At 46.9% G+C, this 20,943-nt stretch overlaps 1 protein-coding gene across 1 annotated transcript; it reads left to right on the forward strand.

Moving 5' to 3' along the window:
• Positions 1-724: 724 nt before the first annotated feature.
• Positions 725-19,869, forward strand: VAMP8 (vesicle associated membrane protein 8). The gene is made up of 3 exons (XM_063311003.1): positions 725-970; positions 17,219-17,386; positions 19,332-19,869. Exons 1-3 carry the CDS (start codon positions 968-970, stop codon positions 19,473-19,475), a joined length of 315 nt encoding a protein of 104 aa, XP_063167073.1. The 5' UTR covers positions 725-967; the 3' UTR covers positions 19,476-19,869.
• Positions 19,870-20,943: the final 1,074 nt, after the last annotated feature.

The following is a 20,943-nucleotide window of genomic DNA, read 5'->3' on the forward strand; positions in this document are numbered from 1 at the left end:
CTCAGAGAGCCAGGCCCGGTGCCAGGAAGGGCTCCACAAGGACCTTGAATTGCTCCCAGAAGCCATTCTCCCCTTAGAGAGAACTGGTTACTGACAGACGCAGCACTGACTCTGGTCAATGACCATTGGGACCTCGATGGAGAAGTGCATTGCCCCCTGGTCTCTCGGTGTCTCAGGGGCGTTTGAAAGGAGGCATAGTATCCTTCTGGATCACCTCTGGGGATTGGAAAAGGGGACCATTTTGTGCTGCTGCTGCTCCTCCTTCAGTGGGCGTTTCCTCTCAGTGGTCAGGGAAGGACAGCGCTTGACCCTCGGGAACTCCAGCATGGGGCTCCTCGCGGTTTGGGCTTATTTAACAGCAGCACGAAACTGCTGAGGGAGGCAATTTGCCACTTCAGAGTGGGCTGTCGCCACTACGGCGACCACACCCAGTTATACATTGGAACCCCAGGCCAGGTCGGGTTGAGGTGGGCTATAAACATTAAAAATTACAAACAAAAATATTTCTGCAATTCTGCTGAGGAACGCCTTTGCCCTGGGGCATGGCGACTTCGCCTGCTCCGCCCTTCCTCCTCCGGGAGGCTGAGAACCGGGGACCCCCTTGCTACCAAGGCCGCCTGGGTTGCGCAGGGGCCCCTGCGCAGGGCCGTCCGGGAGTCGAGGAGCGACGGACGCCGAGCGGCGCCGAGGGAGGCGTTTGCCTGGAGCCGGGCGGAGGCGGCGCTGCGGCTCGGGCCGCCGGCTCCGGGACTTGTCTCGGCCCCCGGAACCGGGCGGGGAACCGGGGGCTCCCGCTCCCTCGCCGGCGCTCTCTCGCCCGGAATGGGCGGAACAGCGGTTGGATCCGCCCAAGGCTACCTGCAGGGAGGCGGCGGCGCGGCCGGAGGAGGAAGGAGGAAGTCCGCGGGGACCGCCAAGTATCGGGAAGTGGCCTCGGCGCTCGAGGGTTGAGCGGGACTCCGCGACGATGGTAAGCCGTTCTCGGAGGGGCTGGAAGGACGGGGCGCTCCCGGGGAGGCGGCGGGCCCCCGTCGCTGCGGGCGATCGCACCTGCCTCTGCGGCGGGGAGGGACTGCGCCGCCATTGCGCCCTGACGTGGGCCGGGAGGGGCACCCCCGACCGCCTCTGGGTGGTGTCGGTGCCCGCCGAACGGAGGCGCAGAAGCTGGGCGCCTTTCGGGGGAGAAGAGGACGGACTCGCGCTGCGGCCCGCCTTGGAAGGCTCTGGGGAGCCCGGCGTTCGGCGCAGGGTCCGTCTGCGCTCGGTAGGGCGTCCAGAAGGCCGCCCTCGAGCCCGGCCAGGGGCAGGGAGGACTCAGACGGCCCCGGCGGCCGAACGGGGAGGCGAGGGAGGACCCCGAGGGCCGCGCGCTTAATCTCGGGGGGCTTCCGGAAAGAGGCTCCGTCTTCGCGCTCTGCTCGCTCCCCAAGCGCTCGCGTTCGCCACCACTTTTTGTGGATGCTGATGATGGTGACGACGACGCCACCCGCATCATCACGAAGCTTCCTTTCTGTCTGGCATCCCAAGGCAGCGTATGCGGGGCCCTCATCCTACGACCAGCCCTGTGAGGGTAGTTGCAGGGACGGGGAGTAACGAGTGATGGAGAGAAATGTTGACCGAGGTCTCCCTGACCCAAGGCTCAGTTCACACATCAGGTTTCTGTCACTTCCTGCCCCAGCTCCGATAGGCTTCCACATCTCCCGAAAGGAGGAACTGTTTCAGGATTATTGACTAGAATTCAGCTAGAATTCAGGCTTCCTAGTTTACTACACCACAAACTTTTTTTCCTTTTACCAAACACAGCAATTGGATTTACACAGCTTTAAAAGCAACCTTTAATTGTGGCTTAGTGTATTCTGTGAACTCAGTTAAGAGCGTGTTAACATAACCCAGACTGGATGCTGCTGAGAGGGGAGGTCTGTTTTTCACAGGCTGTGAGCCTGCCCAGACCCTTTCTGCCCCCGCCCCCTGCCAACAGTCTAGCAGTGGTCCCAGATGGAGACCAAGCCTTGGCCAGCAGAAACGTCTCCCTTTTTCTCTGGGGAGCCAGGCCCCTTCCGTTGCTTTGCCTGGAGGAAATCATCTCCTGCTGGTCACTTCCTTCTTGTCCCAGAGAGGGACTTTTCTCCTGCTTGCAGCAGGTGTGGTGCAAAGGTTCCTGCTTCGACCCAAAGCCAGCAAGGGCCGCTCCCCTTGGCTACATGCTCTGCCCTGCTTTTCTGAATGGGAAAAGGCAGAGGTGGCCAGAGCAGAGCTCACTCCCTGGTGTTTCAGCTGGCGGTGGGTGATGCAGGGAAGGGCCCCTGAGGTGGGGCCAGAGGTCCCCTGTTCCGTCCCTGGGGAGCAAAGCAGTTTTCAGGATTTCCCTACTTCTCCCTTGTCTGAATTGAGCTTTGGCTTTTTTGCCATCATCCATTTCAAAACAATCCCAGAAATCTGCTTCTTATGTTTCAGAACAGAGTAGTCTGTGACATCCAAATGCCAAAGTCACTTGAACTGAAGCTCCAAAGGATTTTATGTAAATCAGGAATGCACAATTGGGCCAACCCCCAAGGTTCCCTAGGGATCATGTTCCAAAAAGTAGATGCGTCCAAGACACAAGCTAAATTTAATTTTATTAGATTTGGCTGAATTAATTAAATACATGTAATATGCCTACTTCTGGGGGGGGAAATAAAAACTGTAAATTGGTGGCAATTAGTGGAGGTGTTCTGAAGGCCACACTCAAGCTTTTGTGGGCCACACACAACCTTGGGCTTGAGACTGTTCACCCTTGAGGACATTGTTGAAATCTTCATCTCACCTCTCTAGCTCTGGCTCTCAAATTGCATGAAATGTCCTGATAAATGGGTGTCTTCTAGAGAAAGTGATGGAAAAAGTGGCGCTTGCTTCACTTAGAGCTTTTCAGTAGCTTCTGCTCCAAATGCAGAACACTGTAGGCATGAACTCCCAAAGGCAGCAGCTGATGACACCCACAATTAGGCTGCACCTAACAATAGATTCATCTAGGATTCAGGATGTTGTGAGAAACCCATGCCTTAACATGTTCTGTGAATCAGGCCACCACATTAAGCTATGAGATGATTAAGTAGAGCATTTTATATGAAGACAGCAATTTTATTAACCTGGGTTTCATACATTTTGTGAATCCATCCTTAATCTGCCAGATTCATGTTAGTTCTAAACCAAGCATCTTGGCATTTTGTGAACAGAGAGGGAATCCCTGGATGATTTAGCCTAATCATGTCATGAGCTTGAATTCTATCTGATGCAGTGAGGGAGAAGCATCTTTGACCTTCATCTGGACTTTAAAACCATGTGTCAGTTCCAGCTTCTGATTAACTTTGAATTGTACTTCTGGTTTGCAGTCTTAGAAAATGGTTCTACAGGCTTTATTGCCTCACTCTTGCAGTGCAGGTTCTTTCAACCAGAGTGACCTGAGAATGGACCATTTGGCCAATGTGCCTCCTTTGCAAGCCAACAGGTAAAACACCAGGATGTAGATCAGAGTCCTCTTCTTGATGGTTTGTGTGCTCCCTGAACTGGGTTCATGCTACTTTGGGGTGATGGGGGGGGGAGACCCTGAACTGGCCATCACTGCTTTCTCTCCCTGCACAGAACATGGTGGTTTTGCGGAAGAAGGCACAAGGGTTGTTCTGATCCAGATTCACAGGCTCCATTTGCATCTTTTAACAATCATTTTCCTGGTGATCAGAAATAAAGTAGGGTCAGTGTGTGGTTCCAAGTTTCCAAGGAAAGGCTGTGGTAGCCATGCTGGTCCAGCTTGCCCTTCAGCCTGGAGACAACTTTCAGATATCTGTTTCTTCCTCCAATTCCTACTTTTTATGGTGCCAGCTTATTTTCTGGTAGTTGGAGTGTTTGTTAGCAATCCTTTGGTAGCTGGAATATTACTGTTACAATAATTAACACCAAGCCAACAAGTAATGACAGCTGCTAAATCCCTCCAATGCTTGCTAGTTCTCTTCTGCAGCCCATCCTCAATTTTTCCGCATTTCCAGAGGTGGGCGGATAGGGAAAGAGCTCTGGACCTTGTGGGAGTCTATCGTGTCGCAAACATGAGTTTCTCTAGGTTGGTATCCAGAAGTTTAGTATATATGTTTTTGCAAAAAAGGCAAGATTAGGTTAAATTTAAGGATTAGTAGTTGCAACTTGAGTGAGGAAGAGCAAATACTCAAATTCAGCTGCTAAAGAGTAAAACAACTTTATATATCTTACATTAATTCAGTAGCGACAAATAGAAAATTTTTATCCAATTTCTGGTGGCACTCCTACATTTGAATCAAAGATTATATTTGCATAACAGCCTTAATCTAAAGTCATTAAAGATTTAGTAGTTAAATTCACAAACCACTTCTGTTGTTTAGTTTTTTTGTGGCTAGCCATGCTGTGTCATTCCAACCCATTTGTTTAGTTTTTGAGTCAATATAGTATGAGAACCCAGAAAATTAGGTAACTACTGTAGATTGAATTGCTCAGAGTTTCCCCTAAATTGTAAAGAAAACAAAAGCTTTGTTTGCTTCATCCTCTCTATGGGCTATTCCTGAAAAGTAGCTGGAAGTTGCAGTCAGTGCAAAGTGCAGCAGCTCAACTGTCAACTGGTGCAAAGTACAGGAATCACATGATTTCTGCCCTGGAAGATCTGCCCTGGTTGCCAGTTGCTAATAGGCACGGGAGGGACTTAAGGCCAACTACTGTATTGTATCTGACTGGCGCTTTTTGAAGAGGCCTTTGCTGTCAGAGGTCTGCCTTTCTGTTGTGGGAATTGGGCTTCTCCTGGGTTGCTCCTCCTATGCACTTCTACAGAGGTTGTATCTGGTCATCACCCTCAGGATCTATAAAGACATGCTGTTTCTGCAAGACTTTGATTTTAGCGTTTTTTCCCCCCATATTTATCATCAATTTTTTCTTGAGTGGTGTTTAAGCAAAAGGGTGAGATATAAATTGAATAAATAACATCCAATTTTATTTATTTATTTATTTGTGAGATTTGTCTACTCCCTGAAACCTAATAGACTCTAGGTGGCTTACAGAACTTACAAAATAAAATACGGTACAAACATCAATTGTTATAATTAATTAAAACTGTAAAATCCAAAATCTAATCCCCCAAATTAAGTCTGCCAATTAATTGGCATGGCACCATCTTTGCTTCAGGGAGCAAGCTATTCCAGCGGAGGGGAGCCCAGTCACAGCTGGAGCTATTGTTTGGCAGATCTTTCCAGGAGATGCTTTCCTGGCTCTGTGGGGCACGTGGTCAGTAACTCCTCTCTGTTGTGAGGGAGAGCTGCAGATGGCTCTCTAGCTGCCACTTGAACAGTTCCAGTGGAGGGGAGACCAGCACTTCCCCTGTCAAACTGCTCTTCCTGTTGGATGTTTTTCCCAATATGCAACCTTCCTACAACTTATATATAAACACGCACACATACCATACATACGCATCATGCGATTCCCATTTGGGGCAAGCAACATTGCACAAAGCAGAAAAAGAAATGAAGGAATAGAAAGTCAATGAAATTAAAGGCATGATGTAGGTAAAACAAAGCAAAAATAGCTAAAACTGGGTTTGTTTTGTGCCTTCGAGTGAGTCTTAGCTCCTAGTAACTGCCCTGGCAAGTCCCTGCAGTTTTCCTGGCAACATTTTCAGAAGTGGTTTGCCATTCCCGCCTTCTTCCTGGGCTGAGAGAGAAGGACTGGCCCAAAGTTACCAGCGACTGCTTTGTGCCTCAGGCAGGACTAGAACTTGCAATCTCCCAGTTTCTAGCCTGGTGCCTTTAACCACTTAAACCCACATAATGCAGTATTTCCATCCTTGATTTCAATATGTCCATACACTGACTTTTGTTCTTTAAGCTTATCAGTTCTGTCTTTCTGAGGATCTTCAAAACTCCATCCAACCATGGTGACTCTTTCCTCATGTATTTGTTTTGCAATTGAATCCCCAAATCCTCTCTATAAGACTAAATCACCTTCAACATGTTCCTTTCATACTGTAAACTTGCTTTTGTATTCAGTCCACATTCATTCATTTTTGATCCTATCTCTTCTTGTCTGACCACATACGCTTCCTAATTATCCCACTTCCACAGCATTCAACTCTTATGTTTCTCCTCAGCTCTCAGTTCCATGTGGCAAAGTGGATAGAAACCTGCTACTAAAGCCATTCTGAGTTTTTTCAACAAATATTACTTCCTCACAACAGACCACACTACCCATTTTCCCATCTTTAGTAAACATTCTACCAACGAGCAAAATTCATCTATTTTTTTTCATTTATGTATAATGTTCATTCTTTTTTCCCTGTCAATCTCAATTACCCTGGTCTGAGATAATTAATCCATACTCCTCATTGCTTCATACAATCTACCACTTGCTGCCAATTATTTGAGTTCTCAGCCAACAGTAGGGCATCATCTGCATATAAAATTAGACATACATTCATGTCCCCAACTAGCACAATTTTAATGTTATCATAAGTATTTTTCAATAAATACATTAAAAACCCAAGCAGATATCACATCACTGTCTTCCTACTCACTGTTGAACCATTCACTAAATGATGGTTCAACACAGTTTTCTTCATCATATACTGCCTTTATTACATTCAGCAACCAACATTCAAGTCCATTTTCATACAAAGCATTCCATAATTCAAGCCTATCATCTGCTTTCTCTAAATCAACAAATGTACAGTAAACTTTTTTTTCCCTCTCACATTCATACATTTTTCAGTGATCTGCTAAAGAGCAAAAATCTGGTCCACATTCCCACTGCCTGGCAATAAAGCTTTGCTGCACTTCCCAAATTTTGCTTGTTTCCACTTCTTGAACTCATTTAGTCAGAATTCTGCCAAACAGCTTCCCAGGCATGATTAACAAATTCACCCTCATGCAGTCACTCCTGTAAATTCACTTCCTTGCATATATTCATCAACTCCATTGTACATCTGATTACCTCAATTCAGATCTATTATAAAGTTCCCTGTTCTTTTAATTTCCCTCACACAAGGTATCTATTTCTTTTGTTTCATTCCTTAATTCATGCTCTTTACCATTTTTTCATCATTCATTTATCTACAGTAGCTAGTAATTTATACGGCTGCCCACCTAGCAAATGCAGCTCTGGGTGGCTAACAACGTATTAAAAGTAATATTAACAAAATTTAAACACCAACAAGGACAAAACAATAGAAACCTCTCAGTGAGCCATCTAACCTCCCACCTCCCATAGCTGAGAGCCAATCTGATCTTGTGGGATATGGTGTTCCAGAGGGCAGGTGCTGAAGCAGAAGAGGCATGCTTCCAAGGTCCCATTAAGATGACACTCTTTAACTGAAGACACCCAGAGCATGCCTCTACTGTTGGACCTAGGAGGATGGGTAGAAACATCTGGGGAGAGTTGGTCCCACAAATAATCCAGCGCCAGGCCATGGAGGACTTTATAGATGACAACCAACACCTTGAATTCCACCAGGTAGCACACTGGGAGCCAGGGCAGCTCATGGAGTAGAGGTTGTGTAAAAGCCCTCATGGTTATGGCTGCCACTTGATCTTTGAATAGGAATCATGAATCCAGGAGGACCCTCAAAGTGTGCTCTGATTCTATTTGTAGAATAGAATCAGGGCACACTTTGATGTTATACTACCCCATCCAGAACCAAAGATGAAAAAAACATTCAGGGGGTCCTAAAATCCACAGCCACTCAGTCTTGCCAGGGTTGAGCTGAAGCCTGATCTTTCTCGTCCAGACCCCACAACCTTCAGACACCAAGACAGAACTTCCACAGCATCACTTGGTTGGCCCTGGGCAGAAATGTAAATTGACGATTCCTCACCCAGCAGCTTCACGTAGATGTTAAATAGGAGTGGGGAGAGCATCTAGCCCACAGAGGGCTAGATCTCTCTCACCCTATCAACACTGACTGGAACCCTCCTTGAAGAAGGGAGGAGAACCAGTGCAAATACAAAACCATGTCTCCTGATCCCCGGAGTCAGCCCAGAAGGATACCAAGATCAATGAGAGATCAAGAAGGGCCAGAATGGATTCCCCAGTCCCATCCCACTCCTACCAGAGGTCATCCATCAGTATTTTGGTCCCATGCCCAGGTCTGAAACCCGACTGAAAAGGGTCCAGATGATCCGTTTTGTCCAGGATTCTTTGAAGCTGCTGCATGACCATATTCTGAGCAACTGCCAGTTGAGGCAAAATTGGCTTCTTGCGGAGGGGGTAAACCACTGCCTCTTTAAGCAGTGGCAGGATCACTCCCTCACTCAAGGATGAATTCACCACTGGAATCCAGCCCTATATCATCTCCCAGGAGGCCTTAGCTAATGGGGAGGGACATGGGTCCAACACACAGGCAGCTGCACTGACAGTTCCAAGAACCCTGTCCACTTCAGCAGGACCAACAGGATCAAGCTCACCCCAGATACTGAAGCCAGGCTCAGCCTCAGTCCTGTCCACAAGCTCTGCTTCCAGGCCGAGAATGACAGATGCCTAGAATATTCCTCACAGTGGCCTTGAAAAAGGAACTCCAGTTTGATCCTCCCAGGAGGAGCTGAGTCGCTCCAAAGTGACACAGGGCCACTGGTGACTATTTGTGGGCAAAATAAGGGTAGAGAAATACTGACGTTTTGCCTCCCGTATCACCACGAGGTAGGTCTTAACAGCAGCTCCAGCTCATGCTTGGTCAGATTCATTCTTTCTTGTCCTCCAGCAACACTCCAGGCATCTCTTCTCATGCACCACCTCCTCTCAGTAAACCAGTGGGTGCCCTGGGATCCATACGAGGAGAGGCTGCCTAGGCATGCTCCGTTTCGGAGCGTCAGCTGCCTTGCCATTCCAAGCGGAGACTGAGGCTTTGGTTGGACCATGCACAGACCTTCAGGAATGACCCCAAGCTCCGTCTGGAACCCAGTGGGATCTATTAGTTGTTTGGGTGGACTGATCAAACAGGTCCAGCCTCTCTACAGCAAGGGCAGCACCAGGGCACTCAGAAAGTGATCTGACCATGACAGGGGAGATCAGGGGAGATCCAAATCATATGGCCACTGCCCAACACACACATGCACAAAAACAGATCCAGCAAGTGATCCTGCTTTGTGTTGGGCCCTCAGTGACCAGGTCAGGTCTATGGCTGTCGTCATGCCATGGTGAACTCCCAAGCTAACCCAGACTCCACACCCAGAGAAGGCAAATTGAAGCCACACAGACCCTGGCAATTCCACCATCAACCCTGGCACAGAGTCCTGGTGCTCAGGCAGAAAGGTGCACACAGCAGGGAGGCTGGTACAGGATCAACCATCCCAATTGCTCCCTAGAGCCCAGCTTAACAAGCAGGGTCTCACACCCAGTGATCTGCAGGGCACACCTCTGAAAGCTACCGGAGGATCTCATAGCCACTCTGTTGCCCCTGCCTGGGTTGCCCCACCCAAAACCTGAATGGGCACATTTCTGAAAGGGGAACACTCCCCCCCACAGGTCTTGGAATGCACAGCAGCTCATTCTTATCCATCATTAAATCATGGATGAGAGAGGCCTTATTTGTGATCTTCCTTATACTGAGAAGATGTGTTACCAACCTTAGTTATACTTGTCCCACATGCGGCATTCCCTGCTAACTGTGTGGATAGGACCGGTCACTTTAGGCACATTTTAAACAATATGCCGACATCAACCCTGTTTCAGCTACCAAGGCAAAATACCTTCCAGGATACAAACACTCAGTTAAGCAGGTTTATTGTAGCAAAACTGTGAATCCATTAGCAACTGCTGTGCATCAGATGCGAGCTCCATTTATATTACAGTTAATGTTCCATTTCTTGCACCTCTTTCTCCTGTCTGGGCTTCATAAAAAACTAAAAGTTATCCTCTTTTGGGTGGGAGATACAGTTTCTGTCCATTCCTTGCTTGGGCAACAATCTGATCTAGTATCAGTTGTTGGCTTCTGACCACGTGAAAACTAACTTCCATACGGCAAGTACAACCAATGCCAGTTTTGTCCCAAACCTGCTCACGCTATTCTACACAAGCTAGGATCCCTCACCTACAAGTTACCTTTCAGGCTGAGGGATTGCTGCCCTCATCCCGTCGGTTCTAAGGCACAGGCAATGTGCTGCCACACGCTAAGGACGCTTCCTGTAACTTAGGAACATTATTCTGTGTGGGTTCCTTTTTAACCATGAGTAACCAGGTTGACCCAGACTTAATAAAGAGACAAAGCACTGGAAACTGGGCTTGGGGGGCTTGGGGGTTGTTTTGTATCGCCCTTCAATAGCTGGGGAGACTTTTAAACGTATTACAAAAGGAAAGTTTAGCAAAAAAGGAATTGCAAATTATAAAGGCCTTTAGCTATTTCAGAAAAGCAGTATCTTACTGCTAAAGCCACATTCTGTGTCAGTTACCCATTTTCCAAAGGCTCTTCGTCCACACTGTGCCTCTAAAGTCCCATTTCACTGTATCGTCGTATCTCCCCGTTCCGCATCTCTGCTTCTTCATTGTTGACCTCTGCAGTTCTTCTGTCTTAAACTCTGCGTGTCCCTTTTGTCATTCTCTAGGAGAGTTATGCTCCTTTGTAAGTTTAATCTGTTTCTTGTCTTTTTTAGTTTTGTGCTTTTTGATTCTGCCCTGTCGAAGTGGTTGCTCTTCCTCTGTCTTCCCGGCCAGCCTGTTTCCCTGCTCCTGCTGAGCAGTCTCCCCTCATGCCAGCTGTGAGCGGCGGAGGAGGCACCTCCAGGACCCCCATTTGCCTGCTGCCCCATTCTCAGCAGGGTGCTGGCGCTCTGTCCTGCCTGTTCCTTGGGAGGCAGTGGCCAGAGAGCTCCTTGGCAGGCAGCTTGTCTCCTTTCCCCACATGCCTGGGCAGACCCATTAGTTGGGATTGGCCGTGGTGCCATCCTGATGCTGGGGGAGGGCTGAGAAGGGAGGGGAAGGAAGGAGCACGGGGCAGGGGGGGCCTGCAGTCGGCCCCGGTGGCCTCTCCTTCCATGCCGGGCCCTGCTTCTGGGACGGTGGAGGACCGCCTTAGCCTTCCTCTGTGTGATACTCATTTCACCCTCCTTGGATTCCCCTTCAGGTGCTGGGAAGAAACGTTCTTGTAATGCAACAGAGCCAAGTGTTAAGTAGATGGCTCGATGCCGAATGCTGCCCCTCACTTGCCTGTGAGGCCGTTGCCCTGCTTGTTTCTTTGATGGAGCTCAGAGGAGATGTTTTTAGGAAGGATTTCCCATGATGCGTGGGTCCTTGGCCGAGCTGCCTTTTCTCTCTGCCTGGTAAGACCTTCCGAAACAAAGCGACTTCAGTGAGCCAGGGGTAGAGAGCAAGGGATGTGACATTGGCAGAGAGATGCAGGTGCTGTTGCCTAGGCAAAGAAGCCACGGTGAAGCATTTCTGAGTCCAGAATGTCCAGATACCTCTGGAAGCAGCTCAGATAGTTGTTCAGTCGCTAAGTCGTGTCCGACCCTTCGTGACCCCATGGGCCACAGCACGCCAGGCCTTCCTGTCCTCCACTGTCTCCTGGAGTTTGCTCAGATTCATGTTCATTGCATTGGTGACGCTATCTCACCATCTCATCCTCTGCTGTCCCCTTCGCCTTCTGCCTTCAGTCTTTCCCAGCATCAGGGTCTTTTCCAGTGAGTCCTCTCTTCGCTTTAGATGGCCAAAGTACTTGAGCTTCAGCTTCAGTATCTGTCCTTCCAGTGAGCAGTCAGGGTTGATTTCCTGTAGGATTGACTGATTTGACCTCCTTGCAGTCCAAGGGTCTCTTAAGAGTCTTCTCCAGCACCACAGTTCGAAAGCATCCACTCTTTGGCGCTCAGCCTTCCTTATGGTCCAACTCTCACAGCCATACATCACTACTGGGAAAACCATAGCTTTGATTATACGGACCTTTGTCGGCAAGGTGATGTCTCTGCTTTTTAATATGCTGTCTAGGTTTGCCATAGCTCCAAGGAGCTCAGATAGACACCTCCTTAATTCACTGAAGTATAATAAAGAGGAGGAGGTACAACACAATCTATGGAGAGTAAAGAGGATGACTTTGAGGGAGAGAGGGAAGATCTGTTACCTAGGCAACGAGCAGATAAACATTGCAGAAGCCAAGACTAGGGTGGAGGGGCCCAAAAGTATCTCAGACACCCCCAAATTCACATGAAGGTAAAAGGGAGGAGGAAGAAGACATTCAGACTTGCAAGTTTTTATTACAGTAGCCAATCTTAATAAAAACAGTTTTAGGCACATCTGGAGTCTGTTTCTTGGTGTGGTCTTCTTTGTAAGGCTGACACAATCAGACTTGCAAGATTGTTATTATAGCCAGTCTCAATAAAAGTAGTTTTAGCCCTCCTGTGGACTTGACACCTTGGTCGGGTTTATCTAGTGGGACTGACACCAGGATCTGTTTTGGATAGAACAGTCATTTCATTAAATTTGGGAGAAACGCAAGACTGCTTTGTCTTCCAGAGCATTCTGCTGTCCACACCTGCTTAAGTTATGTCCATCCCACCCAGTAAGGGCTTCATGGTGATGGTGGGCACACCTTGTGCTGGTTCTGCTTGCACGGCTTGTCCTGCTGGTGGCTGCAGGGAGCAGGTTCCGCTGGTCCTGGGAGATGCCCGGAAGATAAAGAGAAGACCTCTTTATCTTCCCTGCTCTGGCCTTGGTCCCCACGTGGCATGTCTGGTTCTGAACAGCTGCCAGAGATACCATATACAGTAACACCTTTGGTTTCAGGATGGGTACCAGAAAAAGACGTTTGGAATCTCTCCCTCCCCACCAACTTGGAGATGCAACCAGAACAGGAATTTGGAATTTACTCTCTGGGTTAGAAGTCTGGATGCAGAACCTGCTGAGTATATGGCATGATTAAGGGAACTGGAAGCAGCAGTCGCTGTCCTAAGTCGACCTGGATATTTCCAATGAAGGTTCCAGAATGGGCCACAGCACTCTCCTGCCCCATTTAAACGTGATGACCATCAGGAGTCACAATATGTTTTTAAAAGCTCAGGTACCTTTGTGGAACCTCAGATTAGATCCATCAACTAATTTCTGATTTGTGAGCTGAAGTAAAGGATTTTCAGCCCATTTTTTTTCTGTTTTATTGGAATGTAAAACCAATCCAAAATTTTCTGGATCAGTTTTTGTATTTCCCTCTTGTTTTGTTTTGCTAAACCTTGGTAAAAATTTGACAGTTTGCTACTAATTTTTAAATGGGAGGGGGCTCTGCCACCAAAATGATGATGGTTTCTGGGACTTCTGGGGGAGGTATGGCGAACTGAAGACAGGACAGCTCTGTGAAAGTGGAGCCAACAACCATGGCAAAGAAACTGGTGAGTAGACCAGTCCCTTGGAACCTCTCCAGATAAGGAGAGGATGGGAGATCACCCACATGTGCTCTGGATGGGGAGGAGACTGCAGGACAGTGGTTTTCTGTGGGTGTGAGCACCGGGAGACAAAGGGATCAGCCATTTTGCTTGCAACCATGGCAGAGCTAGTTAAAGGACATTTAAGTTTGCAAACCTCACTTTCTAATTATTTTTGGAAATTGCTCATTAACTACTTTTGAGCTATTAGACACCTTCAGAAAGACACATTTGAAAACACAGGGTGAGCCTGCCTTTAATCCTGAATGAAAGAAAAAATTAATCATAAGTTTAAGAATGTAAAGAATCTGAAAAACAATAAAAATCTAAATAAGATTTTGATCTTAGAAAGTTATAAATGGACTAAGGGTCAGATAAAATTGGAATATTGAATCTTTTACAATAAGATTTTGAAATTAATTATAAAGAACAAAGCTTCTCATGAGAAATAGACTCTGTTTTGGTTTTACAAGAAGAAACAAGCAAGCAATTTCATAATTACAAAAACTGGACACTAGAGGGGCTAAAGATTTTAGGTAGAGGAAAGATTTACAGGTCTGTAAAATGTTGCAAAATGTTATAACAATAAAAAAAACTGAAGGAGACTTTTGAAGAAGGGAATCAGAAAATAGTAGCCGCAGTATCAGCAATGTCATTAATGATGTCTGTTTCTGTGGATAGACTATGTCCAAAAGATGTGATTGAAGAAATGACAGATGTAGAACAAATTTTAGCTGACAAGATAGAGATGGCATCAAAAGTGGGTTTACAACTGACAGGCCAAGAGAATGACTTAGAACAGGATGTCTCACTGGACCTACAAAAGAAATTGGCTGAGGTTTTAAAATTTTTCCTATTGGATTTACAAAAGAGGCTTATTAAAGCCTTGAAGAACTTTGTGCAATGGGACAAAGACAAAATGAAGAGAAATCAAATCCTACGACAATATTTGAATGAACTAAAGATTAAGACAGAAGTAAAAGGAAGGAATATAAAGTCGGTTTATTTGATCAAGGTTAAAAAAAGATACGTTGTTATTTCTGGCAACCCTTTATGGACTTTCTGCTGATACAAGGACTGAAAAGGTGATGTTTTGTGGATTTATTGATAAGGAATGGGATTTGGGATGAAGAGATAAATGTTTGTGACCTTAGAGGGGGTGAAGCGTCACTGAATTTGTTTATAGTTGTTGTGATGAAGGTTGGAAGTCACTTCTTTGTATATTTCTTTTCTCTTTATTATATTCTTACCTTGTTTCTTTTCCCTTTTTTCCCCTTTTTCTTTGCCCTTTTTCCTTCTATCCTCCTTTTTTGAAGTTTATTAACAGCAAGAGGAAAGCAGCAGGGAAAGGAGGTAGGGGGCAGAGAGTGCAGGCAGGGCCCCTCCTTGGGTGTGTCTGTTATTTTTGGTTTTGTATGCATACTGTGCCTGGATACCATAGTGTTTGGGTTTGTATTGGTTTTTAGGGTATTATATTGTGAGTCGCCCAGAGTCGGTTGGAGTCGGACAGTGTCTAAATCGGAATAAATATATACATGATTTTCATTGAATGCAATTTGTTGCTTCTCTGATGCTCTAGCTTCCAGTCTAACTTTTTAAAAGTACAGAGCGATTCTGCCATGCATTCGCCGTGTCCGGAAAGTAGTGCATGTTTGCGCCCACCTCCCCCCCCCGCTTCTGGATTCTCACCCCTCTCTGAAGGAGTCTCCCACGACGGAGCCTCCGGCCTGGGCCGACCCGGACCCCGTGATCTGCCCAGACGGTGGCGCCTCTGCTCAAAAGTGGAAGGCGCTCCTCCCTGGCCAAGCACTGTGGGCTTCGCGGGGGGGGTGGGAAGCCTAAGGGGGTGGGCAGCCTGAAGGACTCCTGCTGGCCCGGCCACCCCCCCCCCCCAGCAAAGGGCTTCATGCCTCCATCGCCATGCCTGTTTGGCTGCCAGAGAGAGCGGCACCCGCAGCAGCCGGACTCCTCTCGCGCCCTTCTGGGCTCTGGCAGAGGCGCGCCCCGCGGCGTTCTGCTCCAGAGATCTTCGCGCCCCCTGCCTGGCTGTCTGCAGTAATCTTTACGCCAAGAATACGAAGTCTGTCAATGTCTCTTAACTATTTTATCGAGATTTGTCGTTGCTCTCCTCCCAAGAATTAAACATCTTCTGATTTCCTGGCTGCAGTAAGCGTCTGCAGTAATCTTTGCACCTAGAAATACAAAGTCTTTCACTGCCTCTATGTTTTCTCCCTCTATCAATCAAGCTGGTTGCCATAATCCTGGTTTTTTTGAGGTTTAGCTGCAAGCCAGCTTTGGCACTTTCTTCTTTCACCTTCATCATAAGGCTCCTCAGTTCCTCTTCGCTTTCAGCCATCAAAGTGGTATCATCTGCATATCTGAGATTGTTAATGTTTCTTCCAGCGATTTTAACTCCAGCCTTGGATTCCTCAAGCCCAGCATGTTGCATGATGTGTTCTGCGTACAAGTTGAATAGTTAGGGTGAGAGTATACAGCCCTGCCGTACTCCTTTCCCAATCTTAAACCAGTCCGTTGTTCCGTGGTCTGTTCTTACTGTCGCTACTTGGTCATTATACAAATTCCTCAGGAGGCAGACAAGATGACTTGGTATCCCCATACCACCAAGAACTTGCCACAATTTGTTATGGTCCACACAGTCAAAGGGTTTAGAATAGTCAATAAAACAAAAATAGATGTTTTTCGGAAACTCCCTGGCTTTTTCCATTATCCAGCAGATATTGGCCATTTGGTCCTTAGTTCCTCTGCCTTTTCTAAACCCAGCTTGTACATCTGGCAATTCTCGCTCCGTGAATTGCTGAAGTCTACCTTGCAGGATCTTGGGCATTACCTTACTGGCATGTGAAATGAGTGCCACTATTCGATAGTTTGAACATTCTTTAGTGTTTCCCTTTTTTGGTATGGGGATATAAGTTGATTTTTTCCAATCTGATGGCCATTCTTGTGTTTTCCAAATTTGCTGGCATATAGCATGCATTACCTTGACAGCATCATCTCGCAAGATTTTGAACAGTTCAGCTGGGATGCCGTTATCTCCTGCTGCCTTGTTGTTAGCAATGCTTCTTAAGGCCCACTCAACCTCACTCTTCAGGATGTCTGGCTCTAGCTCACTGACCACACCGTCAAAGCTATCCCCGATATTGTTATCCTTCCTATACAGGTCTTCTGTATATTTTTGCCACCTCTTCTTGATCTCTTCTTCTTCTGTTAGGTCCTTGCCATCTTTGTTTTTGATCATACCCATTTTTGCCTGGAATTTACCTCCAATGTTTCTAATTTTCTGGAAGAGGTCTCTTGTCCTTCCTATTCTATTGTCCTCTTCCACTTCTGCGCATTGCTTGTTTAAAAATAATTCCTTATCTCTTCTGGCTAACCTCTGGAATTTTGCATTTAATTGGGCATATCTCCCCCTATCACTGTTGCCTTTTGCTTTCCTTCTTTCTTGGGCTACTTCTAGTGTCTCAGCAGACAGCCATTTTGCCTTCTTGGTTTTCTCTTTCTTTGGGATGTATTTTGTTGCCACCTCCTGAACAATGCTGCCAACTTCTGTCCAGAGTTCTTCCGGGACCCTATCTACTAAGTCCAGTCCCTTAAATCTATTCTTCACCTGCACTGCATATTCCTTAGGAATATTAGTGAGCTCATATCTAGCTGATCTGTAGGTCTTCCCTAATCTCTTTAGTCTGATCCTAAATTGTGCAAGAAGAAGTTCGTGATCGGAACTACAGTCAGCTTGGGAAGGGGGATGGAGTGGAGGGGAAGAAGGTGGCTGCATCTTTCCCTTTCTTCCTCTGTTCCCACCTAAGCCTTGTTCTTTTTCTCTACAGGAGGGAGGCAGTGGAAGTGGCCCTGAAATGGCCAATGACCAGGTGAAGAACCTCCAGAATGAGGTTGAGGGTGTCAAGAATATCATGACGCAGAACGTGGAGCGGATTCTAGCAAGGGGCGAGAACCTAGACCATCTGCGGAACAAGACGGAGGACCTGGAAGCAACGGTGGGCTTTCATACTCTGTGTCTGTGGGACAGGAATAAATGTACACCCGAGTTTCACTTTGAGGTCCGGGACAAGAGTGAGGGGGAACCACTAAGCTCCTTTTTGAGAAAGGGTCCAGGGGTGAAAAAAGGACTAAACCCATTCTCTTTCTACCAAGAGCAAGAAGCTAAAGCTGTCCAGTTAGGGAAACTGCAGCAACTTTTCTCTTTTCCTGATGGCCTTCACTTCAAGGGGGACAGGAAGTTGCTGTGCTTTTTTGCACCTCCTTGCTGGAACTCCTAGAGCCACAAGACATGACTTGGTTTTAATAACTGCTTTTTGTCAGAATATGTAGGTTTTATTTCCACAATTAATATGCATGTAATGTTGATTATGTAATGTGACCTTGTCCACCCTGCTTCTCAGACAATTGTCGACTCACAAAGTATCGCATACCAATTAAGAGTGGCAGCTTTGGCCGTTAGCCCTGTGGCTCATAGGGTAGAGCAGACGAGGCTTGGAGGGAGGGTGGGCAGGTGGGAGTTCTGCAAGCCCAGAGCGTTTCCAGGCTCCGCTGTCCTGCTGATCTTGCTTGAGAGGAGGCAGAGGGCTCCCGAGGGCAGCGGTGATAGGACCGTGGGCCCATGGGCTGAGTAGCCCTGAGGATCTAGAAGAGCCTTTTGTCTTACTGGGGGCCAGTTACTATTCCCTGATCTGAGCAGATAAGATCTAGGGTGACTCTGGCACAAGCCATATGGGGTTTGTGGTAGAAATTCAGCAAGGCAGGTGTCTCTGATCCAGATGGGATACAAATGGCACTTGTTTACTTGGTTTATTGATTGGAGCAGTTGTGTAGTAATAAAAACCGTGTGAAGGTCCACATACTTGGGACACGGTGAAATAACCTGTAAGGAGAAAGATGGGATTTCCCTGGAGCTCAGATTATTTCTCTAGAGAAATGAAAATTAGCTGATGAGCTGAAGAAAAAACCAAGTATGTGTAGTTTTCTGTGGTCTGCTGAAGCGCCTTGTCCCATGTGGGGCTCCTGTGTATGTGACTGAGCAATAGCAGGAAGAAGGAGATGGCCAGTTAGACCACACATTCATTTTGCAACAGAAAATGCGTTCAAGCATTCCTGCAAGAGATACTGAACACGCAATCCCACCAGAGCACCTCTGAGACAACTGTATTGGAACCTGGAATGTGGATCCCTGCCAAAATCTAATGGAAATTAAAGCCTGAATGTGTGTAAAGTTTCTGTAAGGTTCAGAGAAGAGAACAGAGATGATTGGAGGAGACTGGAGCAGTTGAGGGTGCTGAGCCTTGAAAAAAGTTGATTAAAGTTGACACCCCTCTTGTGAAGTACCTGAAAATGTCAGACAGAAGAAGGTCCTGACCAGTTCTCTTTCCTTCCAGAGTTCAGGACACAAAATAGTGGAAGGCAAGTTCCAATGGAATGTCAGAAAAAATATCCTCACAGTGGATGTTTGGCAGTTGATCCAGTTCTCTAAGAAGTGGTGGGCTTCCCTTCACTGAAAGTACAGTTGAGGTGCATTGAATTGGGTCCTGCACCATGCAGTGGGTTGGACCAGGCCCTTTCCAGTGACAGGGCGTATCTGCACGATATACTAAGCCAGAAAGATGTAGTCAAGGTTAGCATGTTGCATAAATGCAGCCAGTAGATTTTTAATTGACGTGATTGACCGTGTTGCATGAACACAGACCCTGTTTTGCACCATTTCCTTTTTAAAGATGGTAACAACTTCTTACAGTGGCCTAGTGAGCATACAGAAGTCACACTGTGTGCTCAACAGGCCTCTGAAGGAGCACTTGCTATCTGGCGTAAGAGCCGGTCAGTCAGAGTAGGCATATGCCAAAGTATCTGCAACTGAGGGGCCCCCCAGGGTTCAGGGAGGGAGGCCTCTCTTCCTCTCTTTGTAAGTGACGTGCATCTTTCTCTATACAGTCAGAGCACTTCAAGACAACCTCGCAAAAAGTGGCCCGGAAGTACTGGTGGAAGAATGTCAAGCTGATTGCTATAATCTGCATCATTGCTGCCATCATCCTCATTCTCATCATCCTCTTTTCCACCGGCGTCATTCCATCTTAAGTTCTTCTCCCCCCACTGGAACTTTTCTGCTCATCATTCCCACATTTTTTATTTTGCCCCCATTGTCTCCTCCCTTAATAGCTGAAATTCCTAACTGGATCTCAAGACCCTTTGCCAAATGCTGCGGTCAAGAGGGCCAGATTGCTTCCCTGAATATCTTCTTGTCCCCCCGTTTGCCAGTCCCCATTATCTCCCTCCTTCTCCACGAGTATCTGTGCTCCAGGAGTTAGTGCTCTCTCTTGGATCCACCCAGTGTGCCTCAGCAATCCCTCAGCTATACATGTGAATGTAACCAAGAGGAAGTAGAGGCCATTTCTGATAGATTATTGCCACCCAGCAGAATATACTTAGGTTCTAATTCTACAAGTGCCTCAGCTGCTACTTGGAATAGAGCTGGCCAGCCTGTGTCTGTTTTAAACCTTGGCTAAATTTCTGAAATAGGATGTAGAAATACCAGGGAAGGATCCCAGTCTCGTTGGCCAAGTCCATTCTGGGTATTCTTTCCCTTCCATGAGCCTCACTCTCAGACGTTGTCCGTGTCTTGTGCCTTTCATAATCCTGGATGGAGAAGAACCGAGTTACTGAAACTCACCTGGCATTGTAAAGGAGATATGTTTTTGAAATACTACTTAAAAAATAAAACAAGGAAGCATTGTTTGTTACGGTTCTCTAAATTTTGCCTTCTTTCTCTTAGGATAGTTAGCTCCTTGAGATGTCAGTTCTGAGGTCCTGGTAGATGTTTCTCCTTCAATTGCAACCACCTGTGGGGCAGAGGAGAGAGGTTGCTCCTCTGACCCACTTCATCCCCTCTGAGTGGCACGTGGTCTTCTTTCAGCTGCAGCCTTTTCTGATCTAGTTCCTCTGACCTTTGAGGAATCTCTAGGGGACGTTCATTCTCTTTTGCATTTGATTTACTAACTGTAATAAATGTATTTATAAGTCTTTGGCTAATACACAGATCTCTTTAGAAGAAACTTGCCTTGGTGACTCATTTCATAGCGCTTGGGTTCAGCTGCATTTCATATACATGGTTGTAAATGATTGGCCCACAGCCCACCTGTTATTTAAAGTATGTAGGAATACTTAGCGTCTAGGTAGTGCTTCAGAGTTTTCCATCTTAGTACTCCCCTTGCAAAGTAGGTTTGTATTATCTAATGGTAATAGCAATGTGCTTATGAACACCTTTCTCTTAGACTACCACATTGCAATCATGCCACAATCATGCTAAATTAAGAAAATACACAGTATTTTTGTTCCTTTAGTTGTGAAAAGTTAAAAATACGGATAGAGCATATTTAGGGAGCAGGTCGCTGCACTGGATCCATAGTGCGCAATCTTCAGGCCGAGGTACAGCGTGGAAACTGCACTGGCTGCACTTGTGGATGACGCCAGGATCGGGGAGCGCAGCCGCCCAGCCCTTGACCTCTCAGCGGTTTCAGCGCCACCAACCGCGGCGTCCCCTGCGCTG

The sequence above is a fragment of the Candoia aspera genome, chromosome 9 (genome assembly GCF_035149785.1).
Source record: "Candoia aspera isolate rCanAsp1 chromosome 9, rCanAsp1.hap2, whole genome shotgun sequence".
In the NCBI taxonomy this organism is placed as follows: Eukaryota; Metazoa; Chordata; class Lepidosauria; order Squamata; family Boidae; genus Candoia; species Candoia aspera.

What these genes read in the sequence shown, in the direction of transcription:
- VAMP8 (XM_063311003.1), top strand. An exon ending in CGGAGGACCTGGAAGCAACG is followed by an intron (nt 17,387 to 19,331) that starts GTGGGCTTTCAT and finishes TTCTCTATACAG; the next exon opens with TCAGAGCACTTCAAGACAAC.